The sequence below is a fragment of the Ctenopharyngodon idella genome, chromosome 3 (assembly GCF_019924925.1).
Source record: "Ctenopharyngodon idella isolate HZGC_01 chromosome 3, HZGC01, whole genome shotgun sequence".
NCBI classification, from domain to species: Eukaryota; Metazoa; Chordata; class Actinopteri; order Cypriniformes; family Xenocyprididae; genus Ctenopharyngodon; species Ctenopharyngodon idella.
The window spans coordinates 46,706,847-46,721,562 of record NC_067222.1 but is presented as its reverse complement, the minus strand read 5'-3'; the positions used below and the strand labels follow the sequence as shown (position 1 = coordinate 46,721,562).

The 14,716-nt window shown below is 38.5% G+C and overlaps 1 protein-coding gene across 5 annotated transcripts in view; it reads right to left on the bottom strand.

Moving 5' to 3' along the window:
• The window catches only part of cep112 (centrosomal protein 112), a 168,235-nt gene that overhangs the window by 65,447 nt on the left and 88,072 nt on the right, over positions 1 to 14,716 (bottom strand). For all 5 annotated transcript variants that reach the window (XR_007928915.1, XR_007928917.1, XR_007928916.1 and 2 more), the window contains exon 21: positions 6,389 to 6,619. Coding sequence is in view for 2 of the 5 variants with exons in the window: in XM_051887107.1 (XP_051743067.1) it covers positions 6,389 to 6,619 (231 nt within the window). In the remaining 3 variants the exon portion in view is untranslated. The remainder of the gene's footprint in view (positions 1 to 6,388; positions 6,620 to 14,716) is intronic.

The window sequence follows — 14,716 nt, the reverse complement described above, 5'->3', positions numbered from 1 at the left end:
AAACACAATTGGATTAAACATGACAAACTATCATCCTCATATGAAACAGTAAAAGTATTCTTCTAAACTATTCCTGCTCATTTAGCACTGGCAAATAATACATGCACCATTAAAACAAAAGCCTCATGCTACAGTTACCTGAATATCTCCATCCCTCAACATTCTGATAGCGTTAACAAGTGAGTTGAGCTGATGGCTATGAGAGCTTCTTGTCTGGGCTGGTGCATGACATCTACAGCAACAATAAAGTGGCTAAATATCTTATGTTTTCCAGTGATTTTTTTTATTAGGGATCTTTTGCAGAAACAAACCTGTTGTAGAGGAGAATGCACAGAATAAATTTGACCCACTGATAGCATTGTTTATTTGTACATGCTGTCTTCTGCGTTGTGTTAGAACCCAATTTACTACAGAAATTCAGCAAATCTGGTATGGTGCAAGCATGTCTACAAAATGAATGCTCACAATTAAAATGTTGCAATTCCCAAATGAGTACCAAGTTATGGTGGATGAGGAGACAACCACATACTTTACTGGGACGGTATAGCTTTGCTTCACTACAGATAACAGAGTCACAGTATTTAAAATGAAGTTGCACTTGAATACACCACAACTGTGGATATATGCCAAAGTATAATGTTGTGCTCAATCATTTGACAAATCTGCTGCTAAGATCACTAGAAATCTAATAGCACAGCATTCTGTATTTAACTGTGTTAACTGTGTCACACAAACAGCAATGGCTTTCTATGAGTCTCGTTTACATATAAATAATTTCTGACAATGCCTTAATTTTTAAATACGCATGTCGCAGCAATATACCAGTGCATATAGTGTCTGGTTAAGTTAGACTGCAGTAAATAAAATGTAGTGTTTTACACTGAAATTCAGTGGCTGTAGTGACTTTGTACCTCAATGATATTCTTTATGTGTATAATCTAAATTTATTTACAATCTATCTTTATGTTTGTTTGTAGTTGAGATTCTCAAACTAGTAAAATCCAAGATAATGTTCATGTATGCCACGAGGTATCACCTAAATAAAAACGGCTTTCCTTCTAGGGATCCAGTTGAACTGGATGCAGTGATTAAAGAGAGATCCTGGTCAAAAAATCAGCTTTGAACTTAAGTTTTCTTATTGGCAGATTTTGCTGAGGAATCTGCAGTAAAAGAGAAGACATGAAAAGGTCTGAATCCGGAGGAAATCAGGACAGGAAGCCGTGATTTGTAGAGCCGTTACTCCAAAGCTAAAGAAGAAGAAAGTACAAAGAACATCTGAGCATCAGAGGCACTGGCTGTGAGCTGCAGAAAGAAGTCAGGTTTATCTGGAGGAACAAGGCTCCCAGGGTTCTCTGTGGTGGATGGAGATTGGGTACTGGTGGCTGCACACACACACACACACACACACACACACACATACTCGCCGCAGCCAGATAAACCTCCGTTGTTAACAGAGACTGGAATAAATTCACTTTTATCTTCCTTTCTTTTCACTAAGCGTCTGACGTTGGAACAATCTTACACATGATCTTATCGTTTCTGATATTCTGTTTCTTATTATTTTATTCCACAAGCTCGCCTTCAAAAAGCCTGTGTCTTTCATGAAAACCCATTCATGGATTTAATGGATTTCTCTTTCCTTTTTCTCTGGACCTGTCTTCAAACTCTGGCTGGCCATTTCAGCGGCAGCTGACTGCCGAGGACAGCGTTTCTCACACCATCAAAAGAATAAGAAATTTCAGCTTAGAAACATGCCAAGTCACTACGAATCTAAAAGCCTAAAAACTTCCAAATGAAAATAGCTAAACTTTTCCCTCTGAAACACACACACAAAAAGAAGCTCTGACGCAGTTGGGGAGAGATAACGCACCGGGCTAAACGCGCAAATGAAATCATTAGCTGCCTTTAAAGCGTTCTGACTAATAATCTGTGAAACCAATAGGATTTATCTCAATAACGTTTCTACTATCATGCAACAAGGAAAAACTAGTTTTTACATTTTCTGAAGAGAATGTCAGTGCAATGGTCCTTTCTAGTCTCCACGATGCTAGGATGCTGAGTCGTTGCCCACTAGCCTAAACCAAAAGAGCCTTCCATTACCTTTCTACCAGCAACAGGGTGCCAGTGTTGGAGCCAGAGTCCAATCTGGGTCATAAAAATCAGCTATGCACATCAGAGACCAGGGCGGGATTACGTCTTCACCAAGTATTGTACTCAAAAACAACAACACAAAAACCTAGATTGCTTTATGCAACTAGGAATAAGATTCATAAACAAAGTCTGTGAGTGGCGAGTTTGTTTGTGGGCTGGCTATGTAGTAATGTGGTGAGTTGCTTCATCCTTCCACTCTCACAACAATGGAATAGCAGTTCACTGACTTACTCGTCTCCTGTAACAACATTATTATGATTGAAAAGTGGTATGAGATGGGGTATGGCTCGGGTCTCTTCTTCATTTGAAGCATTTTTCTGCCCGTTTTATTGTCCACCAGGTGAAAATCGTAAGTCTGATTGCATAGAAAAGAAATATGAGGAATTATTTATGTTTGTAGCACAAATGGTGCCAAACAAGTTATTCACCTAAGTTTAGTACTTAGGATTAGAGGTTTCTTCAGATCCCTAACAATAAATATGAGTAAAAGTGATAGAGATGCTTGATCGCGGATGACTTGGATGTATTGGATTGCATTGGGGAACTATGAAACACTGGCAAAATGAGACATATTTGAGTGTGTAAGTCAGATGTTTGGTTAATCCTCAGAGGAAAGAGCAGCTTTACCTTTGGAGGAATGAGTTTGATGTTGCGCCTCTGGCCAGAGAGAGATCAGAGAGCCAGTTTAGCTCCTGTACCTTGCACTATAATAGCCTGGTCACTCTCACAGGCCTACACTAACATCATCTGTCTCAATAAGCAATATTTATCTACATATGTAATCATGACAATGCTTACTTCACAAAAGTGAATGGTGATTGAGACTTTCACTTCACTTATGTGTTCCTCTAAAGAAAGTATGTGTATGTGAGAACAACATGAGAATTTTTTATTTTTGGCCGAACTATCCCTTAATACCTCACTTATGTTTTCTTGCTAAATCTGACAGATAATTTATGGAATACATGATAATGTTATTGAAGATTCAACACCATTGTGTAGCAAATTCTGTTGGTTAATTACTGTTCTCTTCTTCAAGGGGGCATTTATTGGTCTAAATAGCAAACATCCTCCACTGGACTGAATTTACATCTTAGGATGTTTTTCGTCTTACTAGTGCTTGTTTAGTTTTAATGCATTTAGTGGCTTTCCCCCCCAGACTCTTTATTTTGGCATTTACAACCTATTCTACTTTCGTAATTTGACATTGCAACAAAATTTTAGGGCTTGATTGATTTTATTCTTTGTGATTTGATTGAATTGTTAAAAGTTGTCTATACTGGAAATTTGAGAGGCCCAACAAACTATTTTTTTATATTATATATTATATTTTTAAAGATATTCCTTGATGAATCATGCACAATAAAACCTGGAAAGCGTATTACAAAAGTAAAAACTTCACTTTAATGATAACGAGTCCCATTTATCGTCAAATGATGGATGTGTTAACTGCATAATACTGTATGTAACAGTATTAAAACCTGAAACCACATTAACTCTGGCAGCTCTAGTTTGAAGTGTGTCAATCAGTCTCAGAGACAGACATTACTGAAGTCACTTCAGAGGAGGTTTTCAGCCGCAGGTTAGGATGAGTATCAGATGAGGGGTGGCAGAAACAGAGACTGATTTTGTAAACAAGCCTTACGTGTCAGCTTGAGAGTGGAAAAGCGAGGCGCAATTCTCTTCAGATGGGATTTATGTGCAGCAATGTACTCACATATGGTTCCAAAATGGAGGCCCAGGATTTATGAAGAGGCCAAATGGCACGCTAATGTGCCGCAGATGTCCTGGGGGAGGGTGCAGTCAGCGGTGGTGCATGTGTTTAATGAAAACTAATCGCTTTGATGGGCCTAATCAGGATTACCCTCTGATCAATACCACCTTTAGCCGGTTCCTGGCCAACCTGTGCTGGATTAAAGCCACTTTCCAGCCCTCGTCTCTGCGGCTGGAATCAAGAGCTTTAAAAACAGAAAGGATGCAGGATTTCCGGTATAGTCGCCCAAGTCTGCTTGCTCAACCTCGATAGAGCCGGAGCAAAGAGGGGCTAATGTGTATAATTAAATACTAACGTGATCTCTTCCCTTCAGTGCTGGAGTTTAAGCCAACACAGGCCATCAGTGAACATGTGTGAATGTGTTTGTGTATATTAAATGCAACACACACATGATTTAGGTGAGAAGCTTGTCTTGTGTATTCATTCATCTGTTTATAAAGTTATACGTTTATCTGTTGCATACTCAAGGTGTGGCTGTGATTTATTTATTTACTTTTTCTGCCACAGTGTCTTATAATATACAAATTCTTGGATTGTGGAAATTGACTGTGGAAATTGTGATGTGAATATTGATATATAATATTGATTGTGTATATTGAAATGACGACGCGAGTCGGCTCGCTTACTTATGTGCCTGGTCATTTTGAAATAAATTACTTCACATGCAGTGTATCCTAGTTTTTCTTCACACAAAAAGCACAATTTTTGTATCATGATTCATGTTGTTATATTGAAACACTAAATATAGTGGTAGAAGTTAAAAAAAAAAATAGTGGAATTACAAGGGAAAATCTACACAAGTGTCAACAAGTTGGCATAACAGCATAATAGAGGCTTTACAGATGCAAACAGGTAAATAATGTTGTTTTGTGTTTTTCTCCAAATACTTTGGATGCATGTCATATTATTTATAACTTATCAGAGCACAGAGATGCTGAAACCAGAGATTCACACCAGAGTCCATTAAGCATGCTTCTGTTTTTCAAATAAAACCAAATAATCCACACATTAGATGAATTCAACAGATGCACAAGTATCTTGGATGAAGCCCATGTGCATGTATTACTCTAACAGTAGATAGATGTTTACGGAGGAAATAAACCAAATATCATCCTTAAATTATCTGAAGATAATACTGCCATATAAAATTCCATGTAAGAGTCTAAACTGCATGTAGCGTTAATGAAAACTGCCCAAACTCACCCGCGGAGTGTAAAATGAATGAAGGTTAATGTCATAAAGAACAACAAAAGATTATGATTTAGGGAACAGAACAAACAAAACTCTATTAACTAGCCACTCTGGATGCCTAGTATCCAAATTACATGTGCCATAACACCACCTTTCTACCAGTTACAATAATTTGACCAAAAAAAAAAAAAAAAGGCTCCTCAGCACAGTGAGTTGATTGGGTATTTAGGTGTCAGTTGTTCATCGTAAGGTCAATTATCACATTATTATCTCAATGATCTCAACACTGTTATCAAATCTGGCACACCATATTTGAATTGAATGAGATTTTTAGTCTGATTTGGAATGTCGAGGGTGAGTAAATATTTTTCTCGGTGAACTACAGCCATGTCCAGTCAGGTGCAGAATTCAAATCTTGAAGGGTTTGAACCTTTCAGTTACCATCAGCCTATCAGTCTGCCATTGATTGGTAAATAATCGGAATACTGTGTCTCCCCCTCAATGTGGTGTATATGTAGTAATATGCATATTGTGCATTTTTGTGCTTATTAGATTATCATGACATTAGCCTAGCAATATGCTAATGTCAGAATCTGTGGGAATCATAGATATTAATGTATAGACACCATATTAGCAACATTCACTGATTACGACAATACATTTTCATGTCCGTCCGGTTGAAAAGGTCAAGATCCTCTGGTTAACACATGGTGTTTGTCATAAACATCAGATAATCCTGCATTATATCAAAAGAAACGAGTTGGTAGTGCCAGAAACAAATCCTGCCTGTTCCACAATTCTTGTGACTTCTCTTTTTATTTGTAAACTCCAAATACAGTTTTCTTAACAATGAATGTGTCATGACAAATGTTGTGAAGAAAAGGATCAAGGCAGTCAATTTATAATGCAATGATGTAAAATGAATGAATTCAGAGGCATTTTCTCTATTGACTTCTCTATTTTCTCTGTTGACCAGTGCTGTTGACGTAGGCTGTGTCAGATGTACACGCATATGGCATCTATGTATTAATTCATCTATGGTTATGAGTAGTAGTTGAGTCTCTATGTGCAATGTGTGGGATGTGCCTACGAATGTAGCATCCTATTTAGACAGTAGCTCATTAGGGTTTGGAAAAACGGATGACCAGCCTGTCTGACAGGTCACCCATTGGTTACATTATATAAATCATGCAGGAGTAACCATGTGGATTGTGTGATCAGAATTGCAACCTAGAATGTCAAAGAGACATTCTTTCTGAATTGCACACCAACCTTCTCTTGGGCCAGCTCTCTTTCAGACTTGTGGGTTCTTTCCAGGTCCTGCCGCACCTGATCCATCTCGGCCCGCAGGCGGTCCAGAGCTACTTGCTGGTCCTGAGCGGCCCGCTGTCGCTCCTCCTCCCGCAGTACACCCAACTCCATCAGCTGCTGTTTCCTCTGACTGTGGGCTGCCAGTAGCTCCTTCCTTAGAGAATGCACCTGGGCCTCCAGATCAGAGATGGTCTGGTGAGAAACACAAACAACTAAATTTGTAAATCCGTTAAGGTGAACCCATATATGGAACAGACGATGTGTTTATGGAATAATGAAACTGGGAATACAATGCTTAGACTGCAAAACAAAAACAAATGCAAAGCAAAAAAGAAAAGACAGAAGAGTCCGGATAGAGAGGGGATAAGAAAACAAGCCAAGCAGGACCAGTGGAGCATTTGTGCCCATTCTAGCCAGGAAGAGGGAAACAGACACCACAGCTTCTGATCTCTGAGCCACAAGAGTTCAACATCAAAGCTCAGCATTCCATAAAGGTCAGCGGTTTGATTTAATGACCAAAATTAGTGCAAATCAAAGGTCAGTTACCCATGGGGACGAGGAACCGCTGCCATTTCTCATTTTAGGAAGATGAAAAACCTAATCGAGACCACTTACCAATGAGCTGTTGCATTATTGTGAAAGCGAGTGAAAGAAAGTAGTTGGATTGCAAAAAAAAAAAAAGAAAAAAAAAAGAGAAGGAATCAGAGGCATTACCATGGGAATTAGCCCTTGATAGATCGGAGACCTCGTTCAGTCAAGAACCGTCTGACACACTGACCAACTGCTGAAACTTTACATAAGGACAGCATTATGGAATAGGTAGCTTTGCTCACTGCTAGTGGTAACTAGGGCAAAACATATTTCTAAGCCATCAAAACTGCATTTAGTCAAGTCAAGTCATCTTTATTTGTATAGCGCTTTTTACAATACAAATTGTTTCAAAGCAGCTTCACAGTGATAATAGGAAAATTAATGGACAGAGATTATTTTGGCTTTACAGCAGCTCTAGGAAAAAGTTATATTTGAGCTAAAGTAAGTTTTTGATTGAATCACTTCCGTTGTAAAAATCGTTAATTATTAACTTAGGGGCTGCTTAAATGAAACCTGTTTAACTGAAAACAGAAGACTTTTAATGCATTCTTGCCATTTATTTACTTGTTTAGAAAATAGGTATACGCATTTGAATGTGTGTGAGCAGACGCTTAGTCTTTTTTACAACATGACATCACCAAATTACTTGTCTGGCCTGCATAATACAGAATTATTAGTCGTTTCCACGGATCCATGCGAACTGGAATCATTTTGATAATGTTTTATCCATACATAGGGAAAGGAAAGTGAAGGAGGCCTTCGCAGTGGATAGTTTAGTTGACACTTCAGGGCTGCGTTGTCATTGTGTCTAGGTGCAGGTCCTTCATCTCATCTGGACAGGGCCGGGATCTGGCAGACTATGGTAAACATGCTGCGTTTTGGACCAGCTGGAGTTTGTTTATTAGGCGTGCAGGGCAACCACCCAGTAAAGCATTACAGTAATCTAGCCTTGAGGTCATGAACGCATGAACTAACTGTTCTGCATTTGTCACTGAGAGCATATGTCAGTCACTGAGAGCATAATTTAGATATATTTTTAAGATGGAAGAATGCGGTTTTACAGATGCTAGAAACGTGGCTTTCAAAGGAAAGATTGGTATCAAAGAGCACACCCAGGTTCCTAACTGACGACTTGACAGAAAGACTTGACAGAACATCCATCAAATGTTAGACAGTATTCTAGGTTATTATGTGCAGAGGTTTTATAATAATTAGATAATAGAATCTCTGTTTACACATTTTTCTTCTGAAATTCTGATATATTTCCAAATACTTCTGAATAATCTGAGTAAACAATTTAGCAGGAAATAATGACTTGATTGTATCTACTGGGATTTGATGATTGTGAAAATTGTGCTATGATTTTATTGGTAAATATTGTTTTTCCCCACCCATGTGACATACACACTCAGAAAAGTCATTATTACATGTTGATGACAGATATTTCTCTCTTTAAAGTAACAAGAACTGACGAGTCATGCACTATAAGACCAGGAACATTTATAATGAAGTACATAGAATACAACTCTTTAGAATACATCTCATCATCGTATGAAATCAAGGAGGTGTGTTCTGAACTCATGTCTGTCCACCAATAACAAGATCGATACTAGATACAAGATACAAGATCGATACAAGATCGAAACCAGCGTTTAATGCTATCCAAAAGTATCATTGCTTGAGTGTTGCTAATAAATACCCGGTTGTTTCTATTTCTTCTGCCTCGGGCTCAAACATATACAGTTCTATTACAGCGCTTGCCATCTTGAGTATCAAAACATGACATGTTTTAAAGTAGGGCGTGGATACGGTGCGATGAAGTTAGCCAATCACAGCTGTGGGCAAGAGGTAATGCCTCTTGAAATTGAGTGTTTTTCCCACAGAGTGAAATTGAGGATGGAAAATGATCATTGTTTACAAATACAAACTTTGCAAACTTTATAAACTAACCTCGAGAAACATAACATAAAAATTGAATGAAACTGCATTTCATGACCCCTTTAAGTCTACATAAAATATGGTGTACTTTAGCACAAGCTTGAAGCTAACAGCCGTATAAACAACAGCACACCCCGTCCGTTATAATGAAGTGACATCTTGATATCAAATAATCTGTGCTCCCAAAACATTTAACCCTCGCGCAGATGGTGGTGTGTGGTAGAGTCTGGCATGTTGGCAGTCCCTCGTCTGCACCTCGCGCTCCCAAACATCCCTGGGAGGAGACTGCTAAGTGCATCACGTGGCACGTCTGTCGGAAAACCATCTGAAGTTGTTTTGCGGCCACTTGGGGGAATAGCAGCGAACTTCAAAGCCGTGTCACACAAACACCCAGATGCCAAGAGTGCGCGCGGGTCCAATACGGCCAGAGCAGCGCAGCACCAGCCCACATGCTGCTGCAACGGCACAAAGCTATTAGATCTCGGCTCGGAGGAGCCTTTAATCTATAATTCCCTCTTAAACTGGACTCTGGGAAGAATTTTCTGATGCATCTTTGATGGGCTTGGACGTGCTTTTATGAAAAGAAGCTGAGAAACTAGCACAGAAAATGAAAGGCAATAACCACAGAGAATGTCACATCATATATGATGTAACTTCAACGGTTTAACAAAAGAATTTAATTAAAATGAAGTGAGAGAGATAAGAATGCAGGACAGACTGTGATGTATTCTGTTATTTAGGCACATATTCATTGAGAACCAAAATACAATAAAAAGAAATTATGAATACCCTGGCCAAACACAAAAACTGTGCTTGCCCGCAATAACTCCACAGCAAATAGGCCCAGACAGGTTTAAATTTGTGTGAGGAGCTACACAAGCTCACCTACAGCACTTCCTCACAGAGGTACAGTACTTCCTGTCAGTGTCGTTCCACTACACTCTTAAAAATAAAGGTTCTTTAGTGGCATCTATGATTCCATGAAGAACCTTTAACATCCATGGAAACTTTCCATTCCACAAAAGGTTCTTTATGGTAGATTTTTAAAATGTTCTTCAGACTTCAGAAAAATGTTCTTCAGAAAAACTGGTTCTTTTTTTAGAATTTTTCACTGAAAGGTTTTCTGGGGAACCAAAAATCATTCTTCTATGGCATCAGGTGGCATTCTATGTCAGTCCCATGCTATGCCTTAAAGGGCATTTACACTTAGTAGCGGAAAAAAGATAGGAAGTTATTCGTTTTCAATGAGAGAAGCCAATGTGAGATGACTTGGGAGCAAGAGATGGTTTTACAGATTTGAACAGTTGCAAGTGAGCAGCAAAACAATGCGGTGACTACTAATGGGAGTAAAGACAGTGAAGCTCATGTGATCCACCACCTGATATAACTGGATACAACAGTCAGGCAGAAATGCCTTCTCAAAACCCACAGTGACCTGTGGATTTAATCACTGTCAGCGTGAGTTCAACTTTACCAAACTGCTTCGCTGTATTAACAGCTAGCTGTACGAGGATTTAAAAACGGTCGTTATTTGCTGATGTCTGTGTACAGAATGCGATTAAACATTCTGAAAAGGAGTGTGTATATACTGCAGTGTGTACGTGGCCTCTGTGAAGTTGACATCAAGTGTCATTTAACCAGCTTTTGTAAAACAGTGAGATATCCCAAGTGCATCGCTCAGGGAAACAGATAAGATGGAGTATGATGGTCCCTGTTCTTTTAAGGCCAATTCACAATGCGCTGACAGATGGCAACAGACACTTCATCAGGTTTGGTCGGATTAGTTTTTTACCCCCGTTGGCATTGGTCGGCTCTCATTTTCACAGATTGAACATGTTGAATCGGTGTTTGTCAGGTCGTGGAATGTCTGAGAAGTGATGTACTGTAATCTGGTGATTGTTGGCATTGGTCGGCGTCTGTCGGTGCAGTGTGAATCAGCCTTTATGGTGATTTTCTGAGGTATTATATGTGTGAAATGCTCCTCAATTTGCATTTTCAAGGACTACAGCACCATTCTGGATGAAAGATGGTTGGTGCGATCCAAATCTCTGGCTGAAATGCATTTGCATGTCTTTAAGAGTTCAACATGAAGCCTAGTGAAAAGCTTCAGTGATGTCTGGCCAGAGATTAAAACTCTTTTCATCATCGAGGGCCCATCTGGTGGCGAGAGCCCGTCTGCTGGAGCCCATCTTCGGTGACCCATCACAGCTGGATGGACGGACTCACGATGGTGCTGTTTTGTTTTCCAGAGTTGAAAAGAGCAGCTGAAATCAAGACGATGTCATTAGATGACTGCTTAAAAACAGCCGTGGTTTGGCAGAAAGTCTCTTGTGTCAACCATATGTCCTGAAATGGGGGGAAAAAGGATCTGAATGATGACTTGGATATACAGCATGGCTGAGTTGGATGAGCTTCCACTCTTGTACAAGATAGTAAAGTGAAATAATAATGGAATAGGGCTGCACGATGATTATTTTGGTCAATATTGTAATCTAGGTCTGCACGATATTGGAGAAAAAAACTGACATTGCGATATTTTATTTTTCTGCGATATATATTGCGTTATGTGAGAAAAAAAAAAAAAAATAATCACCAGATGACTTGAATAGCTCTATTTGGAAATAATTAATCATTCTAGAATGATTGGGGTGATTTTGTAGGTGAGTGAATATGCATAGAATATAATGAACAAATTGCAAGCATAGATTAATATAATAAACGAAGATACAAATGAAATAAATACATTGCTTTACCTGCAAATATAATGCTTTATTTATGCAGTTAAGTCTAACAGTATTCAGGTACAGAAATTGAATAATCAAATGTATAATAATACTGCATAGTCTCACTGTATAAATTAAACAATCTGTGTTAAAACAATCTCTTTGTCTTTTGTTGTTTGATTAACATTCATGACACAGAAAGCATCTGGTCTTCACGTGCATCTGCGTGGCTCTGTGTGTGTGTGCCTGTGCGTACATATAAAAGCTGCACATTCAGAATTGAGTTCTTTTTAGCGTCTTTGTGTGCTCAAATGGTTTAAAATCTCTTGAATGTTTAAACTGACAGGACCTAAAACGCTCAAATTATAAACTTTCATTTTATGATGGTCAAGCTTTGCAATTAATCGGAGAATCACGTTTTAAACTGTGGTGTCTGGTCCGTATGGATTAACGATCGCTATACTGGACATTGCACATCCTGCGATGTGACTATTGTGGATGCGCACATCACGATTTCGATGTTAAAGCAATATATCGTGCATCCCTTTGGAAATCACAAATATTTAACACGATTATTTCACAAAAGCAATATATACATCAAGTATATTTTGCTGCAAATAAAGATGCTATGATATCAATACAAGTCTATATCTATAGTATTCAACTAGCCTACTACAGATATTAATAATCAAATATAAAATACAACACAGCTTATCCTAACTGTAACAATTAAACTTGCTTTGATTCTTATTAAAGCTACTAAAGCTATTCAGTCAAGAGCAGTGAGTGATTCTTTCTTTTGTTGTTTGATTAACATTAATGACAGACGGCTGCAGGTTTATTACGCTGCTGTCACTTTAAGACCTAATGCACAGATCCAATATATTGATACACAACCTCTCCCAACTGTTAAAATTCACTTAAAGTCACCATGAAGTCACAATTCTTGTTTTTCCTATGAGAAATTCATCACAGAAGAAAAGACTACTGTACCACATTTTTAAAAAATGCACTCTATTGGAGCTTCTGCAAAGCAGCCAGCCTTTGCCTAGGTAACAGCTCTGAGATTACTTGGGCGGCAAGACAATCCGAATGGCTGAATCCAAACCCCCTGCTGGTGCAAGAGACAACGTGACCGCCGTCAACAAGCCTGTTGTTTTTGGCACATCAGAATGCAGGCCTGATCTCCTATGCCATGTCCGCCTTCATTTTCTATGTTCTAATCTCTTACTGGGGAATCAAGTTCTTTGAAAGTTTGACAGCTTCATTAACTTGCCAATCAGAGCGGTATGATGCTATACTCCAAGGATTTCAGATGTTCTCCCATGCTGTTTGAACTCCATGTTACATTAATGAGAAATAAAAAAAATAAAAATAAAAAAAACATGAATGAAGTCACAAGGAAATAGTGGATTTGAATGGCAGAATGAAGCATCTGTACAGTGGGTCTAAATGAAATTAACTGATTCTCTCTTTTGTAAGTGTCTGAGACATTATAGGGGACCTATTATGCAAACTTAAAGTGAATTTTGCATAATAGGTCCCCTTTAATGTCTCAGACACTTAGTTACATGGTGTTTGAACATAAATGTGTGTTGGCAATGTGTGTACACAGCCACCCTATAATGGTAAAAATCCACCCACTCCTCTTTTTTAATCCCCATAAATCATAAGCAGTGTCTCAGAACAAGCCATTTGCAGATTCTAGCAATGTGACGTCACATTGCTTAGGCCCCGCCTACGACTGCTGACAGACTCTGCCCTATTAGCTTAGCTCCTCCCCTGAGTGAGATGTACAGTCCGCCATGTTTATCTCCTCGCCATATCATTTAACAGCAACATTTAAGTAAAAAATGTATTCTTATTAAAGCTACTAAAGTTATTCAGTCAAGAGCAGTGAGTTATTTTCTGTTTTTCTTTTGATTCATATTAAGAGCAATAGGTACTGTATATTACGCTGCTTTCACTTTAATACACATATCTAATATACACATGCGATTTCTTTACTTGCTGTTTTCGTTCACAGACATAACCGACTGTATTTATGTGAACTTTGTATTTTTTTTTTTTAACATAACCTTGTGTGTAATCCACAGTTTAAGCACAATAAGACGTAAAAGAGAACTTAGTTTAATTCTCACACGACGCGCCGTCTGACATCCAGCTTTCTGTGCACGTGTTTCAGATGTGTGTGCTCAGAAAACCATATCAGAAGTTTAGACTGATATGACTTTAAAACGCATGCAGATAATAAAGTTTCATGATGATGAAGAACTGCAATGTCAAGTGAGCATGATAAAGATGATAATCAAAACCAAACAGATGTGTTAGTTTTTGCAGAGTATTCGAGGCACAAGCTGTACAGGCTCCGCCCTTTTCCGGAAAGTGGGGTGGGGAGCAGCAGCTAATTTGCATTTAAAGATACATGCACGAAAACAGCATGTTTTTCCTTCCTTTCCTCCCAAAAATGGGCATTTACAACATGGTATAATAAATGATCTGTGGAGTATTTTAAGCTGAAACTTCACAGACACATTCTGGGGACTCCTAAGACTTACTACAGTCATATTACATCTTGTAAAAAGGGGCATTACAGCTCCCCTGTAACATCTGTCTGGAGATCAAAACATGAAATATGCAGCAATTCTCATTCCACAACAAATACAATCTATAAACAGATAATACATAATAATTAAACCACAAAAAAATTCTGATTTATTTAAATTAGAACATTGTGAAATATGGTTCAACCTTAATGTTATGAAGCGACGAGAATACTTTTTGTGCGGCAAAAAAAAAGAAAAAAAAAAGACTTTATTCAACAATATCTAGTGATGGGTGATTTCAAAACACTACTTCATGAAGCTTCGAAGCTTTATGAATGTTTTGTTTTGAATCAGTGGTTCGGAGCATGTATCAAATGGCCAAAGTCACGCCCCCCCCCAGTGGTGAACCATTGAAATTTCAAAACACTTACTGAAATCATGTGACTTTGGTGCTCCAAACCACTGATTCGAAACAAAAGATTCGTAAAGCT